Genomic DNA, 20,597 nt, shown 5'->3' on the forward strand with positions numbered 1-20,597 from the left:
AGATATACAGAACAAAAAAAACAACACATTATTGTCAGTCGACTGTACTAAATTTCTATTTTTAATACATGAAATTGTGTTCGGTCCAGCGACCGGACATAACAGTCCTTTTCAGGGCTACCTCATCAACCCACATACGACTTTTTTCAGGGCCACGACTACAAAATACCAAACAGCCCTTTCCAGGATTACCACAACGGTTTTAAGATGGAACGTGCCGTCGAACCATTCGTCGACAAGATCTATACAACCATAGGGCAAAACAAACACATTAAATTGCTAATAATAAACTTATTTTTTAATTATAAACCGAGTTTTATTGATATAAAATAAAATCTGTCAAAGAAGAGTTTTATAACATTTTTTTTTTTTTTTGTTATACATTCCGAAGTTATAAGTTAAGATAAATAACGCGGGGACAAATAAAAACATTTTTTTTTGTCCCAGGAAGAAAAATATGTGATTCTGATAGTATTTTTTCTCCTGAATTTAAATATGAAACGGATTTCCCCATCACGCAAGGTTTTTGAGAGACAGGCACTTATAATTTCAAACATTTTTAATATGTTGTGCATTCTTAACTACACAATATTCAAACATTTGACAAGCCTAGAAAGTAAGAAATGACGATTTTCTTCTATATTTCGCCTTTGGAGCATCCTTCTTGATGGTCCAACAATAGTCGGCCAGCGTATTAGGATTCCATTTGCCTTGATTGACTAGATTTCCGGGAAGAAATCTAGGTGCTAGTGCAGGAAGTGTACTTTTGACAAATTGCAACCCAAATTTTTAAAAGATGTTATAAGATCATTGACAATATATCACGGTAATTTTCCGCCTTTCGATTTCCCATAAAGCTTTGAGTAACATTTTTGTATGTTTGCCAAGCTGCTTTCTCCAATGGATTCAATAGTTTCTAAAACTTCATCATGCATTAGTGATCATATTTGTGGACGCACAAATTTCCGTTTTTAATTTTTGCATCATTAATTTTAGGAGTCTTCTGTTTTAAGTACATGAAACCAGGAGTATTATCCATGGCCTTGACGAAATTCTTCATTAATCCTAGTTTGATATGTAACGGAGGTAGATACAGATTTTTAGGATTACAAAATGGGTCATACTTAACATTATTCTGTTCAGGAATGAGTGATTCGCGTTTGGCCATTCTTTTCTAATGAAATGGTTTTCTCAGTCCCTATTATCTCATTCACACAGAAAAACAACAGTACTTTATGTAACCAAGCTGCAAACCAAGAATAAGTGCAATTACCTTCAAATTACCACAAGTATTCTATTCATAAACTGCAGCTTTTCCAATATAAATTTAAAGCTTTCATATGTGTATTTCATACTAGCAGAGTGAGCCACAGGTACTGAACTTATTGTCATTGTGTAGAAGCACAGCTTTTAGACAAAATTTAGAAAAATCAATGAACAAGCGCCATTCCGTTGGGTTATGTTCATTACAAAGTGTCTCCATAAGAGAAGAAATGTCATTACAAAATATTAATAAACTTTCTTCAGAAAAATAGTCTTTAAATTCAGAATGACAATTAAGATAAGTACGTATCTTTGTATTCCTTTGAAGAAGATTCCAACCTTTTAGCCGAGAAGGAAGTATTTCAGACTGTTTTTTGGATAACTTTAAATCTCGTACGAGATCGTTAAGATTTCCTTGAGTCAGTAAATGGGGCTCAAATGAACTACTCTGTTCAAAAGTTGTATCACCAGTATCTTTTCTTCCTTACTTTCATCACACTCTGAGATCTTCATCTAATGTCACATGTTCTAGAGGCTCGATGTAGTAGACGACATATCCCGGGCGAAGATCGTGCATAATACGGCGTATGGCGACGCCTGAATTGGGGGAAGCTTTCGAGGACGGTCGTCACCATATTGAACGCTTGCGCCTGGGGCAGTTAAACCTGCACCATTCCCGGGCGGCCACCAATGAAGCCATGAGAATCCTTGAGGAGTACGACCTCGAGGGGTCCTCTTGCTCTAGGAGCCGCACACGGTCGGGGATAAGGTAGGCTTCTACGGGGTTGATGTTATTCATTCTCATGGGGAACGGCCGCTCTCTGCGATCGTGATCAGCTCGGTCTCGTTGGGTGTCTTCTGGATGCCTCAGTTTTCTGACGAGCAATTCACCGTCGTGCGAGTCACGAGGGGTACGCTCGATGTTGTACTGGTGTCTGGATACTTCCAGATTGAATGGAGTATCGATGACTTGTTAGTGAAGTTGGGGCGGAATCTGGACGGCCTCCCGGGCATCAGAGTGCTGGTTGCTCTGGACGCCAAGTCTTCCGCCTGGGGTTCATCACTCACTGACCCCAGAGGCGCTGATCTCGCACAGTTCGTTGAAGCCAGGAACCTCTACTTGCTTAACGAGGCAGAACACCGCCGACTTTCTCTTCCGAACTGGGGGAAAGTTACATCGACGTCACGTCACCTTGGTGACGGGCGATCTGCTTAGGTGTACAAGTAGTTGGACTGTCTGGTCTATGATCACTCACTGATCACTACTGATCTGGCTTATGATCACTCACACTGGCCCGAGGCTTATAACCTAAGAGATCGCTTACGGTGGCGGTCCAAGAGCTTCAGATTCGGGACGCTATAAAATAAGCGGCCTGGATCAACACAGGCTGCAACGCGAGTGTGCGACTGCCTTACAGGGGTTGGAATGGCGCATGGAGCACAGGTGGAATTGATGGTTGAACAATTCGGCCGGTCCATCAAGACTGGCTGCGATAGGGTCATACAGCGGCCTCGGCCAATGGACAGAAAAAAATAAACTTGGTAAAATGAAAGTGACACTACACCAGGAAAATCTCGAAAAAGAATAAAGAAAAAAGTTAGTGTGGGTGATTTTCAAATATGTGCATTAAGGAACATCGTATATAATTTTCATTTACACCATAAAAAATGTTCGGTGTTAAATAACTTGTTAGCACTTTTGAAAACAAAACATAAAGATTTGGGTTTTGAATTTACGCATGAAACTTTAAGAAAAATTGTTTGGAATATGGGTTTTAGGTGGAAAAAGACTGGTGAAAACAGGAAGTTGTTAGTGGAAAAATTTGATATTCGTTTAAAACATGTAAATTGTTTGCAAAATTTATAGAGATTTAGAATTGATAGCCGAGTAATTATTTTTTCTGGCGAGTTCTACATTTATTCAACTCAAATAAAAAGTTCTGGTTGGACTGATGACTCTGTTCACGATTACAAGAAACTTATATCAAAACGACAGAAATTGATAATGGTGCAAGCTGGAAGTGAAACTGGAGAAGTCCTTATTGCTTTTACTATTCAAATCAGGTCAGAAACAAGGTGATTACCATGATGGCATGAATGCGTATAACTATGAAAAATGGATGAAAATAAAATTGATTCCTAATCTTCTATCTCTTTCAGTTTTAGTTTTCGACAGTGCATCTTACCATAATAAAAAATTACACAGGTTCTGAGCTCAAATTGTAGAAAGCAATTGTTATTAGAATGGTTGTAAACTATAAATATTCCATGTTCATTGTAGATGTTAAAAGTCCAACTTTATTAATTGGTGAAGTTAAATAAAGTACGCTACAAAATTTTATTTTGACAAAATATTGGGGTAGTATGGTCACAGTGTTTTAAGACTGCCACCATATCATCCTGCTGAACTTAACCTGATCGAGCTGATTTGGCCAAGAATAAAGAATCAGCTGAAGCTTGTTTTATCTTGGCAAATATTGGTGAAGTTAAGCAAATGGCAGAACAAAAATTTTCTGAATTAATGGCTGAAGACTAGAAATTATGTTGTGATCGTGCTTTAAAATTTGGAGAAGTGTATTTAGAGACGGGTGCAGTTGCAGATATGTGAATTGGAAATTTCATTATAGTGACTAATGATTACGATGTAGTGCAGATGAGTCTGAAATATCAGATAGCGACGATGCAGATAATGTAATTGACGGTGGTTTATTAAAAAAAAAAAAACAATACGGTATCATCATTTATAATCTACCCAATCAATACTATCCTATTTTTCCTTTCTGAAAAATAAAATTGAGAATTAAAAAAAAACATTTTAAAAATAAAAGAATAAATAAAATATGCAAAAAGAAAATTTCGTGAAAAACAACAAACATCAGCGCGCCTAGATGCCATTCATCACCTATGTGTATTTAGTGCACTGATTGAATGCTTGCAGGTGCAGGCATTCGTATGTAACACCACAGACCCAATCTAACTTCCACCTATCTAACATTCCATGACGATGTTGCGCTAAGATAACTCTGTACTACAATGCCATCTCTTGACTTTGCACTGATTTATCAAACACTCCTCATAATACAGTAACACAAAACAGCAGTTAGAGTAACGTGCAGAAACATGAAATTAATTCTCAAAGTTACCATGATTGAAAAAAATTTAATTTGTTTTCACGCATTCGTTGTTTTGCTAAAATGATTCAAAATGTCAAGTTTCATTTAATTACCCTCACAATTACAGATTGACCACTTACTTTTGAAAAAATTAATTTTGTGTTGTATGAAAAAAAATTAAGTTTGACCGGGATTCGAACCCTGAACTTTCTTGATGAAAACCACTTTTAGTGGTTTTCATCAAGAAAGTTCAGGGTTACATAGTTCTTTATGTTCCTGCATGAAAACTGTCAAATATTCAAAATTTTATGTGCTGATGATCTCTGATCATATCTGACCTAAAAGAAATTCAAAACCAAGGATTTGACATAACAATACTTTTAGGAGCTATTAGAAATTAAATTAATTTATACAAATTGTTATTATTTTTATTTCTTGCCGCTTAACATGGAGAAAAATAATCTGAGGATCTATTTACAAAAGAACATGGTAAAAATTACAAATTAACCGTTATACTGACTGTACTTTGAAAAAATGTATGATTTTAAAGTGTTGATAAGTTTAAAAACTGAAAACATTTGTGAAAACCATATTTGAAAATTTAGAATTTGGATTTATTTTTTAATTTCCTTTTACAATTCAAAATTTGTTTAATTTAGAATTGTAAATGTTATAATCTTTATTTATTATTATTGTTTCCTTTGTTTATTATTATTATTATTGTTAACCAATAATGGCTCATAGACATCTTTAAAATACCTAGTAGCTGAATACCGTTTAAAGAAAGTTTTTTGTCTAGACAGTCAAAACTTATTTCTATACATAAAATGTGTTTTATGTTGAAACATTTGTAATATATCTGAGTAAAAGATCAGCATAATTTGGGTTAATTTTTTCCTCTTAATTACTAATTTACACAACAAAATTATAAAACCGAAAATAGCTGAATTGAATTTATTCGACAAAGCCATCTTAAAAAATTGAAGCATTCCTTTCACACTTCCACCATGATGAAAGACCTGTTTTACATACCAGAATCATTTCTACACCAAATGCTGTGCATAAATGTTGTGTGTGTGTGTGTATATATATATATATATATATATATATATATATACACTATAGTTAAACAGTATATACATAAGGGAAATTATAGACTGAAATTAAATTTTGCAAATCAGGATTTTTGCAGATCTTGATGTTTCATAACTCTCTATAATAAAAAAAATTACCATTGAAAATTTCTGGAAGAATGTGTGGATGTATGTATGTATATTTTCTGTTTTTTCCATGGTATCCCAAACTGAATTGACCAATTTGAATGAAATCTTACTTTATGATTTTTGTAAATAAGTTTTCAGCCACAATAGATGATAGGAATGGAAATGGTTTTTATGAGTCTCACATTTCAAAGTAAGGATAGAAAAACTTTTCTTAATAATTTAATGTCCATAAAGTGGTAAAATCTCTTTTTTGGTAGTTTCTGGACTCAGGTTCATTCTTGTACTAATTAGATGATTCCTTTGCATTGTTATGTATTTAGGAAATTGCATTCAGAGGGTGGGAGATAATAAGCCAAATTTTTTTCTTTTGTTCATCAGTTATTATTTTGTGCGTTATCTTTAGACTGGATTAATCGATTTTTATAGAATGAATCATGAATATGAGCTATTGATGCTATTAATATTGGTTACAATTGGTAAAGGGAGTGGGGAGTTAAGTGGTCCTCTCATAATTTTATTCAAAGAGTAGAATAATTTTTTAAAAATTGTAAATAATTTAAAAAAATTATTTACTCGCATATTTATGTAGTCGAGTATTCCACTTAATTTTCCTTCTAAGTAGTAGTCTTTCAAGGATGAAGCCAAGCTGTATAGTTTATAATTTATGTAAAAATTTGCTGTTCAGTATTTATTTTGTAGTGTTATTTCAAGTATTTCTTTAAGTGTTATTTCAGGTTGTATTTCAAATGTTTAGAGTAGATGTTTATTTTTTTGAGATAATAAATAGGTGGGGGTACTTGAAACAGTTTTTTTTTACCAATTCAGATGCAGAAGATTCTATGATGTAATATAGCTCTATTATATGAGTAACAAAATGATAATGTATGCATTATTTATAAAGAAACCCCTTCAAATATGAATTACAAAAAATTTAATTTTTAATATTAACAAATAAACTCTGATACAAAATAGATGATAAATTCTGTTTACAAAATCAAGTACACTGTATTCATAAAATAAATGTATATTTTACAATACACATTCACCATACATTCATACATACATAACATACATACATTTTATTAAGCTACATTTATATATTTCATAAAAATAAGCGGGTTTATTATTTTTGTGCCCTGTTAAATGTTTCCTAAGTGAAAATGTACTTATGAATTATCTATCAACATGGTGCATTTTTTTCGTTATTGTTATTATATAAATAGTTCTGTTGTAATGAAATTTATTTATTACTTTATAACACTTAGTAATATTAAGCTTTCTACTCTTAAAAATATTATGACAGTCACTAATAAAATAAAAATAATTAAAAGTTATTAATAGGAGGCATAGATGAAGTCCTACGCAAGAACTATCGCATGAAAATAAACAAGAACAAAACAAAAGTAATGAAATGTAGTAGAAATAACAAAGATGGACCACTGAATGTGAAAATAGGAGCAGAAAAGATTATGGAGGTAGAAGAATTTTGTTATTTGGGAAGTAAAATTACTAAAGATGGATGAAGCAGGAGCGATATAAAATGCCGAATAGCACAAGCTAAACGAGCCTTCAGTAAGAAATATAATTTGTTTACATCAAAAATTAATTTAAATGTCAGGAAAAGATTTTTGAAAGTGTATGTTTGGAGTGTCGCTTTATATGGAAGTGAAACTTGCACAATCGGAATATCTGAGAAGAAAAGATTAGAAGCTTTTGAAATGCGGTGCTATAGGAGAATGTTAAAAATCAGATGGGTGGATAAAGTGACAAATGAAGAGGTATTGCGGCAAACAGATGAAGAAAGAAGCATTTGGAAAAATATAGTTAAAAGAAGAGACAGACTTATAGGCCACATACTAAGGCATCCTGGAATAGTCGCTTTAATATTGGAAGGACAGGTAGAAGGGAAAAATTGTGTAGGCAGGCCACATTTGGAGTATGTAAAACAAATTGTTGGGGATGTAGGATGTAGAGGGTATACTGAAATGAAACGACTAGCACTAGATAGGGAATCTTGGAGAGCTGCATCAAACCAGTCAAATGACTGAAGACAAAAAAAAAAAAAAAAAAAAAAAAATTAATAGGAGTAGTAAAATATATCTGTAGTATTATTTCTAAGACATCATTTCCAGGACACGTTCTACTGGTGAAATAAAGAAGAAAGTTCATATAAACATATGTTTGAAAACACTTCATGTCAGCTGGTGAAAGATTTTGCCTTTATGTCTGTGTTCAGTATAAGCCAGACTGTAATTCATGAGACCAAAATATGAGACAACGGGTAAATTTTGTGCTCTTATATGAAATATAACCTAAAAAAATAGGTCCCTGAACTGTAATTTTAGTAGTTCATGAAAACTATGGGGGTAGAAGACAAAATTTATTATTTTGTCGATTATGGTCGAAAAACACACAAATTTTTATGTTCAACTTAAACTAACTTTGTTAAATGGGTAATAAATACGTAAAGGTTTTAACAAAACTTTTAGAGAACTTTATTCTGAGTAAATGGTATAAATAAAGTCTACAGAAACTGTAAAGTCAAACATAAGAATTTTTAAGTTTATTTGAAGTACAAAAGGTATCAAAATGTGGAAGATTTTTAACTAGGTATTAAGCAAAACAAAATTTCCAATATTAAAAAAAAACAAAAGTATTAAATACCCATCCTGAATTAAAATATTTAACAAGCAAAGGTGAAATACTCCAAAGAAAGCAACTCTGACGACTTATGTTTCCAAGGTGCTTTTACATATCTTACTGCCATAAGTAAAATTGGGAAAGGTTGTGCAATGTATTGCGAAATTATGTATTATTATGAATACTACTTCAGCTCAGCAGAGAAACCTGTTGGAATTATGACAAATTACACATAAAGTATCCTCGTTTTCTGGTAGTGCGTTTTGTTACTCCTATGTATTATAAAAAAAGTGAATATTGAATTAAAGTTTTATTTGTGGTTTAGGTATTTAAAATATTTTTTTACAATTATGGACTTCATTGTAGTGGCCATAAATAAAAATTAAAAAAAGAAGAAATTTTGACTCGGTTAAATAGGAAATTTTTTTATACTGAATTTCAGTTAGCAAGAGAAGAGAAAAAAGATGTGAAGAAAAGAATAATTTCTGTTAATAGGCCCAGAATCTATTGTATGATAGCAATGAATACGGTACAATCATTTGATGATGAAATAGGCGTGAAAGGTATGACCTGGAGGAAGCAAAATGATAATTTTTAGGTGACTGTTATGTCAAAAATCTTATTTAATTGGCACAGTTAAATAAGATTATTTAACTCTAAATAAGATTAAATTTAATTCTTATTAATTGGCACCTACAAATGATTGCTACAATTGATACCACTTCCACCCATGATGAAGTACTTAATTCTTTTCACCTGCAGTAGCTTGAGAAAGGATTTTAACTTTTTTACTAATAACATTTTTAATGATAATGAGTCCTGTTTCTTGAAAGTACATATTGATATAGTTACTCACTTCTAACAGGCTGCATAACTTCTTGTTTTTATCATCTGAATTTGTTTCCTCATTTTGTGAATTTAAATTGATTTTTCTTTGAAATTTATCATATTCCAAATTGGACTTTTTAAATTTTGTTAGGTCTAGTCACATTTTTTTTTTTTGTACCAGTGACATCTAATTTATGTGTGTACTTAATATTCAAATACTCCTTTGCATCTTCAGTCCTATTAGAAGCTTTTACAATCTTATACTTATCCCTAACTTTCAGTCTTTGAGCTACTAATTTTCAATTAATACAACCAACTATTTCTTACTATGTATCTAATTTATATATACATATATATATTTTTTTTTTTTTTAACTATTCAGGACAGACAACAGAAAAACTCTAAACCACCTACAGGAAAAGAATTATATGCTTCCATAGTCACATGAAGAGAATGCCCAGAGAGAAAGGTAATGGTCCAGAGTATCAAGTGGTTCCAAGACTACACAAAGAGAATGAAAATGCAATAAAACACCTGATCAGAAGAATGAAAATAACCCTGTTTGAGAGTATGAGAAAGTACTGGGAAGAGAAGAAAAAGAAATAAACCATAGTTAGTGTGTGGTCTAAAGCAGGCCATAAGAAACGCTCCACAACCAAGAAAAAAAAGAAAATAGAAATAAATACTTTACAGAATAATACAGGCTACTTAAACTGAACTAAGCATAATCAAAGGAGATTTTCCCTCATCTGGGATAACATCATATTTATTTGTATATCTTCTTATAGCCTAATACAATCCATAAAATAGTTCTTATATTCTCATTTTAAAATAACTTTTTTATTATTAGCATAAATATAAAAGTAAAAATGTTGTATTTGTCTATATGACTGAATTTAAAATGCATAAATAAGAAGCTGTCAGCTATCTCCCACACTGAATGTACTACTAGCTATTTTGAATTAAACTAAGACTATGCCATTGTTATTCTAGTTAAAACATTTAATTACTTATGAAATTATAGATAAAAATATTGTTAAACTCTTGATTAATTTTTAGTTTTAAGTAAACAGTTTCACTGATAAAAATAAATAATTAATTGAAATTATTTTATCATTTTGTTCCATTTAAAATTAAATATGCTGTCATTAAAATTTCTCCAGCTTAAGTTAAATCTTAATTATAAATTTTGATTTTAATCAATTTATAATGGATGTAAAAGCTTCTAATAGGATTGAAGATGCAAAGGAGTATTTGAATATTAAGTACACACATAAATTAGATGTCACTGGTACAAAAAAAAAAAAAATGTGACGACCTAAAAAAATTTAAAAAGTCCAATTTGGAATGTGATAAATTTCAAAGAAAAATCAATTTAAATTCACAAAATGAGGAAACAAATTCAGATGATAAAAACAAGAAGTTATGCAGCCTGTTAGAAGAGAGTAACTATATCAATATGTACTTTCAAGAAACAGGACTCATTATCATTAAAAATGTTATTAGTAAAAAAGTTAAAATCCTTTCTCAAGCTACTGCAGGTGAAAAGAATTAAGTACTTCTTCATCATGGGTGGAAGTGGAATCATCAATAAAATCCCTAAAAAATAAAAATCTCCTAATTAGTAATGAAAAGTTGTAAAAGTTTCTTAATTAAGCCCCCTTTCTTTCTCTCCTCATCCCTCCCCTTCAAATGTATAAATAATTGAATTATTTCCTTTTGTAAGGTCTACTAAATTAAAATTGTCCTAAATTAAACTGACTAATTAGAAAGGTAAAAATTCTGAAATCAGTAATTGTAGACAATTGTGTTTTTTAACATTTTAAAAAACTTTTGAAAAGATTATGCTTGATTGTAAATAAATATAATTAGAGCAGTATGGATTTAGCAAATAAAATTCAATAAAGATAGCATTGGTATTGTAGGAAATAATATTTTAAGTTTAGAAAATGGAGAAAGAGTATTTTTATTTGATCCCTTTATTTTTTATTGCAAATATTACTCACTTCATGAACGTCTAAACAAGATATGGATTGGTATCAAACAAAGGAAAAACAGGTTTTTTTTTGCATTTCTGATTAAGTATAAACAAGAATACAGATGAAGTATAAAAATCTATGACAGTGCACTAAATGAAAATGTTACCTGAAAATTTCTAGGAGTTAATGAGTATTTTCACAGGATAAAAATATATGTTCATTACTTATGTCGTAAAGTAGCATTTAGTGTGTCATATATATTAAGAGAGATTACTTGGCTAAATGATAAAAAATTGCTTGGCTGAAGTTTATCATGGTCTCTTTGTCACATATTAAATACAGAACTGTTTTATGAGGTCCCTTATCATCGTTCTAATTTATAAAAAAAAAAATAATTCAAATGCAACTTATCTTCCTTTTACTATTTTAATCAGTCGTTTTTTCTTCATGAAATGTTCCATCTAGTTGAATTTCCTATTTTGAATTGTTATTAACCCCTTCTTTTCTCATTTACCTTCCCTAGTTCATAATTTTTTCTGTGTATATCCATTTATTTTTCTTCAGTCTCCTCCATGTTCATTTTACAAACTTCATTCATTCACTCATTCCCTTTGTCAAAGTTTCCAATCCATTCAGAATTATACTTAAAAGACTAACATATCTTCAACTTAATGTATACTCCATCATATTACTATTTGACTGTTGTCAAGTAATTAAATATTTTATGGTAATATAAAAATGTTAACACAAAATTCTATTAATTATAAAATAAAACTTGTTATCACATGAAGTGTGAGTTAAAAAGTTAATATATAAATATCTATTACATAAAAGAAATACGGTGTATTTTCAACTGTCGAAATCCGTTGATCAGTATCTGAACACAGTTCATTAAAATGTTTTGGAATAGTACATTTCAAATTATCATCACTACCAATTATTTTAATACATGGTAATACATATTTTTTATTTCTAGGTGCAATTAACTAGATTGTGTCAATTTAGTATGTAGATTTTTTACATCTTTTTACGAACCCATATATCTGTATGCTTCTATTCAAAAAAAACTTCAACAGCCTAATTTGTAAAGCATTGATGTTTTTTTATCTACATTATCTAAGTAAGCCCCATAACCCTATAACTACACTCCATATCTCAGGAACCACTGAAATGTATTAAAAAAATAATTTCTAAATACTATTTACTATAAGAGATAATTGTAGAAAATTTCTTAATTTTATGTTTAATAATTTCTCAGTATTTATGTTTCAATTACCAGGTTTTTTTTTTGTCTAAACGTAAATGATCATATACACGTATTTTATGAATTTACAGTTACAGTGAATGCAAATTATAATTACAACATCTTGAAAATAAAAAAGGTTGTGAAGTAATGTAAAATTCAAACACTCATGAATATATTTAATAAATCAGTTTCTTATAAATTATCAAAGTAAAAAACAATATTAGGGGTACAGTTTCATTGAATTCTATTGGCATTTATTACTGGCTGATGAGAGTAGCAGTCGATAAACCTTAACAATTAAAAAATAAAATGAAGATTTCTTGGAAAGAATCATTCAACAAAAAATAAAATGAAGATTTCTTGGAAAGAATCATTCAACAATTACCTTTTTTTATCATGAAGTTATGTAAAACTCTTGGAATGTCATATTTGTATTATTTTTTAAATTGCTTGAATTGGTGTAAATGACTTTACAAGTTATTAAGTTATATTTAGTATTTTTTTTTATCAAAAATGATAAACTACTCTTATTTCACTGCTTTATTAAATGGCCTTGTGTATATAATTATGTATTTATGAGTGTGTGGTTAATTAATATTAAGTATGTACTGGTAATGTTGTGTAATTTGTTTCAGGTTTATAATACTGTATATCTACATGCCACTTCAGTTTTTATTTGAACATTGAATTGTACAGTATTGGATTTTTTTTTGGTTAAGTAAAGGTAATGTTAGAATGGTGATATAGTTTGTTTATTACGTGTAATATGGATGCATCAAACAGAAAAGCACCCGATAATCCTAAAGAACAAGCATCTTGTATTTCTTCCTTATTTTTTATGTAAGTATTTGTTAAAAAATTATTGCATTTATTACTGGTTATTAAGTACTGGATGTTGCAGATGTATAGTTGTAACCTCCTTGTGCTGAAGATTGGTAGTTAAATTCTTGATCAACTAGTTATATTTTAGTGTTAACTGATCTTTGATACTGTTCTTGGTATCCAAATGCAGAGATAACCCAACAAAGCCAGTTAAAATTAAAATTAAACTACAGTGGTTGTGGTAATTATTACAATGGGTAGATTGGTGCATGCATTTATGTATAGACTTCAGGAAAATGATCTGAAAAAGGGGAAAAGGGGATAAGTTCATTTTTATGAATTTTTCAGGAGAACAAAATTAAACTTTATAGATTCATATCTTTGTAATCAATATATTAATACAAAAACCATTAGGTCTTATTGAAAGAACATGTATTTGGCAATGTTTACATATGTCTTTAAGTTTGCTATTATTATATTATAAAGTAAAAAAAAAATAAAATCTGTTTTATACTCCTTTACATTTTGGGGGAAAAAGAGGTAAGGCCATATTCTTGTTCATGAAATATCACTATTTCATTAAGTTGCACTTTCTTCACACTTCACAGAATGAACAACAAAGTAAAAAGTTAAATGTTTTTGTAAAATAAAGATGAATAATACTTTTGAGCTTTTAGAGAGCAAAACACTTTCAATTCTTGAAGCTCTGAATACTTCTCTTGTGTTATTGGCAGGAAACTGAAAATAGAAAGTACCATTAAATACAAATATGGTTAATGTGTGCTTATAGTTGGATGCCTCTAACCAAGTTTGAGGAGGCATATATGTACAAGTATAGGCTGTGTGTGCAAGTTCCGGCATGTTACCGCTGTGCCGCCTCCACCGTCAGATAGCCTTAACAATACTTGCCACTACATAAACAGATTATAATCTACACATTGAGTTAACTAACTTATATGTATTCAACGAAAATAAATAATAAATTCTCAAATATTATACTTGCCATAATAAGCACGTTGTGGATACAGAAACTCTCTTTACAATTTGTCCAGCTGTTCTTTCTGATAGTGTCTGAATGCTTTTGTAGTCAACAGCGATGTTATCCAAAGCCCATTGTATGTTTGTCCATGTATGGCAAATCTTGATGTTACAATTTCAAACTTTAGCTGTTTAATAGGTCTTGTCTTAAATGGGCAAATGTTTCTATACAGAGGAGTCAAAAATGTTGTCCAATTTCTTATTATATTGTTACGTTTTATGTTTTTGACCACTACAAAAGCTGTGGTTTTACACATGCACTCGCCCAATCTTCAGGCATCAGTTCTGATTTTGGTATTTACCAAGCCCATGTTATCACATTCGAGGTACAAGTGACCCCTTATTGGGTATGTAGTTGCAACAGATGTTAAATTGTTTTTTTATGTGTACCTATAGTGTAGATAACACATGATTGTATCATTTTTATTTTGTCCATAAGCAGAGTCACAGAATATGTAAAGGTTTTCAGTTTCAGTACCTAACTCTTGGTTTGTAAAATTATCCAAATATGAAACAACTTCATTCAATCCTTTACTATTCTCAGATTGTGGATAAACATAAAAAAATATGACCTATTATTTGAAAGTCTCATATTAAATGAATAAACTGACAGTTGTCATTTGTAGTATACAAAATTTTTACTAATATTTGGACAAGGCAAATTTTTCTGGAAATCCATAGAAATAGCTTCTGTGTGGAGAAACTTCCTGCGTCTTTTATGTTGTAAAAACACTTCTTTTCTAAAATGCAATTGGTATTGAACCTTGAGATCATGAATTTGTCATAAAATTTTATTTTTTCCAGTTTACTTAAGTTAGACTTTAATGATTCTACTGTACAATTAAATTTGTCACAGGTTGAACAATTAGCACTTCTGGAATAACCAAAACTAATATTAAAGTTTTTACAAAATATATCTCTACATTTCATTTCATACAACACAATGTTTTTTGGGTATTTTTCTTTGTACATTGTGTACATTTTTTTAACATTAAGGTCTTCTGATAAGTAAATTTTTCTCGATTTATTCAAACTATAATGACTCTCCCTTCCTTTAAAAGATGAAATATTGTTCATTACATTACCTTCAGTTTCATCTGAAATTTGTTTTGGCCTGTTTTCATGTTTGTCATGCATATTTCATGGAGCACTACTTGTTTCTTTCAAAGATTTCTGGATATTTTCTAATTTTTTTTTTATATGTCATGCAACGAAAGAAAAGCCTTTTGGCAGACAACCTGCTCTTCCAAAATATTGTTGTTATATAACTTTCACTTTTATTTGTAGCTTTTCTCACAAAAATTGGCCTCATTGTCATTCTTTCTAGGCCATCTTCTAGATATATTGACAACAGCAACCAAGCCACTTAAGTAAATAGTTTGCTTATCTTAATCACCTAAATTATTAAAATCACTAATAATTTTATTTCTTTCTGCTGCAAGAATGACTTCAAAACATTTATTTCTACAATTCCACAGATTCCCTAGCTTGTGTGACTAAGCATCTATTTTTTTTACTAGCATCTGTTACCTTGCCAAATCGATTCCGATTTATAGTAAGATTTTTAAATACCTGACTGTCCTCATTTTCAGATAACTCTTCCATCAAAAGCGTTGACATCCGTTGTGTTGAAAACAAATCGCTTATTCTTAAACAGTAAAACAATATAACTATTTTATTGATGCGATCAGACCACATCTACATTTCAACATAGCAAATGTTTTCTCTGGAAAGTAATGTTGTACATGTAGACGAGCTTTTCTTGTGACTGAAGAAATGGTGCAAAAATTTACAATAGAATTCATAAGTACAGACAATTTACCATCGATGGATTACATAGATCATTTACTGAAGGTCTCAGAGACCTCAAGATTTCAAGGTCTCTTTTACGTAAAACTGCTGACGGTAATCATCTTGAGTGCCAAATTGGTGTCTTGACTACTGTTAAAAGGAAATGAAAAAATGTATGGAAGAGGTCAGGACACTACAGTTAAAAGTGAAAGAACCAAGCAGTTACTAATTATATTGTTGAAAATTGAATCTATGACAACTACTGAAAAAATACCAGTCGATGAAGTATCATCATTGAGGAACTCCTTCAAAGTTTTGTTCAAAGTAAGACAATCTTTGAGCTTAGAAAGAGTGGTTTTAAGTATTTTTGAGATCAGTCAGAAAGATCTATCTTGTTGACCTCACTTGTTGATTTCATGCCACGTAGAAAAACAATTAATTCAAAGCCTAATCTTGAAACATTAAAACAGCTCTCTTATGATACAAAACAAATGATCCAACCTATTGTCAAGCAGATTTCACAATCTTACTTATTCATGTTTGGCTGCAAAAACAATCCAGAAATTTGGCTGAGAAGTATTAAAGCATTCGCTGTACACTCTTGATCTGGCACCCAAAGATTTTGTGTTTTTTTACTGCTTGTACTTCTTAACTGCAATATTTTTATTTTCTTAAGTGCATTATTATCAAACACTTAAAGGCAGGCTGTCTTCCAGCTTTTGAAGATACTGGACATTTTCTTTTATAGTCCATATTTTCACTTATTTAAATTTTTAATTATGAAATTTCAAATCCATGGTTGTTCTGTCATCTTGTATAATCAAGATGGAAGACAAGAAAGAATGTTAATGTATTTTTTCTTATTATAATGTTTATGGTATGTTTTCTTTGTTCTTTTTTTTTCAGATGGACCTATAAAATACTTCGAGATGGATATCATAGAGTATTTGATATTCAAGATATTTGTAAACCTTTAAAAGAAGATTATTCAAATGTACTTGGAGATAGAATAGAAAAGTAAGTTAATTTGTACAATAACAATGGACAGAAATTAGATGTTTGGAATACAATAACATTATTGAAAATTATAAATGTTATTATTTGGGAATTAATTCAAAATAGAAATGCTGTACAGTAAACATTAACTGATTGCAGCATTTGTTATTTTTTCATGCTATTTCACTTAGTTCTCCGATAACTGGATTTAAGAACTTTTTTGCATTACAATTTTGTTTTAATATAGGGTGCACAACAAAGAATATTAGGGTTTTAAAGGAATTTAATATCTCTTCAACTTAAGTAATGAATCACAAGTAAAATTAAACTTTTACAGTTTTTCCTTATAAGTGTTAAATGTGAGCATTTTTCATTACACATTATCCATCAACCGATAAGACAGTTCATCCTACATTTAACTAGCATATCTGCAGTAATAGAAGCAACAGCTGCTTCAGTCCTATGTCTCAAATCGGGTAGATCAGTATGTAGCAAAGGCACACACAAGATCTTTTAAAAAACCCATTAGGAAAAAATCAATGGAGTCAGGTTGGGTGACCTTGTAGTCCATTGCAAACATGCTCTATCAAGTCCATGCCAATCAACCCAGCAGTCAAGGAAAATATCATTGAACCAAACCTATATAGAGTTATACTGGTAAGGAGTTGCACCATCTTGTTGCAAAACAAAATTTTTGGTCCATCTGCAGTCGAGGGAAGAGCCTTTCACAGAGCATACCCAAATTAGCATCTCCTGTTATGCTTGCTTCAGTGAAAAAGTATGGCCTGCAAACTTGCTGTAGGAATATAGCACAGAAAACATTTAATTTTTGGGAGCCTCTTTCACATTGTAAGAGTTCATAGTAGGGATTTTCTGACCCCAGTTTTGAGCATTATGTGTGTTAAATTTTCCACTAAAATGAAATGTTGACTCATCACTAAATACAATACGATCAAGAATGTCATCATCTTCATGTTGAAACATTTTGATCGAAATGTCAGCATACGTAATGTAGTCGATAGGTTTCAAAGTCTGTAACAGCTATAAATTGCAGATGCATATGTAAGCATTTCCTTAAAACATTCCAAATTGTCGCCACTGACATTGCTAGTTTGCAGCTGGCCTTCCTAACAGACTTTTTAGGACTATACAGGTAAGATTTGACACATTCAACATTTTCTTCAGTTATCTTCAATCATCTTTGTACTCTTCCCTTTACACAGACATTCTGTTGTTTCAAAGCAGTTATGCCATTAACTAATAAACAGTTATTGTACTTGAGGGACAAAAATTAAACTTCCTATGGAATGGGCATTGTAACTACAAATTCAAATTTAGAAAACAGAAAGCTTTCTATCAGGAGTCACCATCTTTGCTAGCGGTGCTGACAAGTGGAAAGGTAGGAAACAATTTACAGCCGTGCATGCAATTAATATTGTCCTTTTTGGTCTTTGATTCTAGTGTTAAATCAACACTGCACTCCTCATCCAAGAGAGATATAACAAATTACAATTCCAATATTCTCTTTTATATACCTACTATTTCCTCTGTGCAAAGTTTTTTTTGTGCATTATTCTGATGTTTCAACATAAAATGTGTGGCAGTTTTGTCCTGATAGTAAATTTTTTATCCATATCCCAGTTAAATTCCTGTTTTTCTGTTAATATGTTTAAATGCACTGCTTTTTAACCAATTTAAAAGAATGAAGGAAGTTTTCTATTTGAATTTAACATTATATATACATAAATATTATGTTTCATCCTTACCTTTTCATCAAATGGACCTATTCCAGTGATTTAAAAAAAAAGTTTAACGTAAATCCCTTTGATAATCCCATTTAAAGATTTTTCCACTAAATGAAAAATTTTTAAATCTTCAAAAATGATCTGAACATATTATTTTATTTTGTCTCAGCCTAAAAATGTGTGGTCTGACACAATTGACTCTCAATTACACAACAGACTAGATAATTCATAATCCTTGATAATGCAAATATTTTTTTGTTTCCCTTAAGAAAATCTGCCTTACTAAAAAAAAAATTGTACATAACTTGAAAAAGTTATTGTGGGAAATTGTACCTCCATAAGTTGAAATGATCTAATGATTACTTCTATAACTCGAAAAATCATGTTTAAATCGAAACCTTATACAGTGTTACATATTATCATTCGAACATTACCTCTATATCTCAAAGTTCTTTCCATGGAGTCACGCTAATTTGAATTCCTGTTTTGATGAAAAAGCATATGTAACTTGTCGATTTCTTCCAACAAATGTCACTGTAGCATGTTCTCACTTGTGTGTGATCATTGTTCTCGTGTTTGGCTGGCTAACTTTATTTACAACAGTTGTAGTGTACAGATTATTGAAGTTAAGTATAGTGCAATGAGTGCTAAAAAAGAAAAGGGTAAAATTTTAACTATCAGATATAAATTATCCCAGTACAGCACAAAAGATTTTATTTCTGTAACTTGAAGTTTGGTCATTTACATCTTCTATCCTGAAATAATTCATAACCTCTGAAGTCGAAAAAATCAGAAAATTAACCTCTATAACTCAAGTTTTATTCATAATTCAAACTAATTTCTTGTTCCATTGCGATTCGAGATTTGACCATATTTTGTTAGTCAATGTACTTTCATGCAAAAATTCAAAATAATTTCCTAGGAAACTTTTTTTTTTTTGTCTTCAGTCATTTGACTGGTTTGATGCAGCTCTCCAAGATTCCCTATCTAGTGCTAGTCGTTTCATTTCAGTATACCCTCTACATCCTACATCCCCAACAATTTGTTTTACATACTCCAAATGTGGCCTGCCTACACAATTTTTCCCTTCTACCTGTCCTTCCAATATTAAAGCGACTATTCCAGGATGCCTTAGTATGTGGCCTATAAGTCTGTCTCTTCTTTTAACTATATTTTTCCAAATGCTTCTTTCTTCATCTATTTGCCGCAATACCTCTTCATTTGTCACTTTATCCACCCATCTGATTTTTAACATTCTCCTATAGCACCACATTTCAAAAGCTTCTAATCTTTTCTTCTCAGATACTCCGATTGTCCAAGTTTCACTTCCATATAAAGCGACACTCCAAACATACACTTTCAAAAATCTTTTCCTGACATTTAAATTAATTTTTGATGTAAACAAATTATATTTCTTACTGAAGGCTCGTTTAGCTTGTGCTATTCGGCATTTTATATCGCTCCTGCTTCGTCCATCTTTAGTAATTTTACTTCCCAAATAACAAAATTCTTCTACCTCCATAATCTTTTCTCCTCCTATTTTCACATTCAGCGGTCCATCTTTGTTATTTCTACTACATTTCATTACTTTTGTTTTGTTCTTGTTTATTTTCATGCGATAGTTCTTGCGTAGGACTTCATCTATGCCGTTCATTGTTTCTTCTAAATCCTTTTTACTCTCGGCTAGAATTACTATATCATCAGCAAATCGTAGCATCTTTAACTTTTCACCTTGTACTGTTACTCCGAATCTAAATTGTTCTTTAATATCATTAACTGCTAGTTCCATGTAAAGATTAAAAAGTAACGGAGATAGGGAACATCCTTGTCGGACTCCCTTTCTTATTCGGGCTTCTTTCTTATGTTCTTCAATTGTTATTGTTGCTGTTTGGTTCCTGTACATGTTAGCAATT

At 30.9% G+C, this 20,597-nt stretch overlaps 1 protein-coding gene across 2 annotated transcripts in view; it reads left to right on the top strand.

Moving 5' to 3' along the window:
- The window catches only part of LOC142333289 (ATP-binding cassette sub-family C member 4-like), a 164,649-nt gene that overhangs the window by 48,174 nt on the left and 95,878 nt on the right, over window positions 1–20,597 (top strand). For both annotated transcript variants that reach the window (XM_075380309.1, XM_075380311.1), the window contains exons 2-3: window positions 12,928–13,132; window positions 16,850–16,960. In XM_075380309.1, coding sequence (XP_075236424.1) covers window positions 13,059–13,132; window positions 16,850–16,960 — 185 coding nt within the window. In that variant the 5' untranslated portion in view covers window positions 12,928–13,058. The remainder of the gene's footprint in view (window positions 1–12,927; window positions 13,133–16,849; window positions 16,961–20,597) is intronic.

This window comes from Lycorma delicatula, chromosome 12, assembly GCF_047948215.1.
Source record: "Lycorma delicatula isolate Av1 chromosome 12, ASM4794821v1, whole genome shotgun sequence".
NCBI classification, from domain to species: domain Eukaryota; kingdom Metazoa; phylum Arthropoda; class Insecta; order Hemiptera; family Fulgoridae; genus Lycorma; species Lycorma delicatula.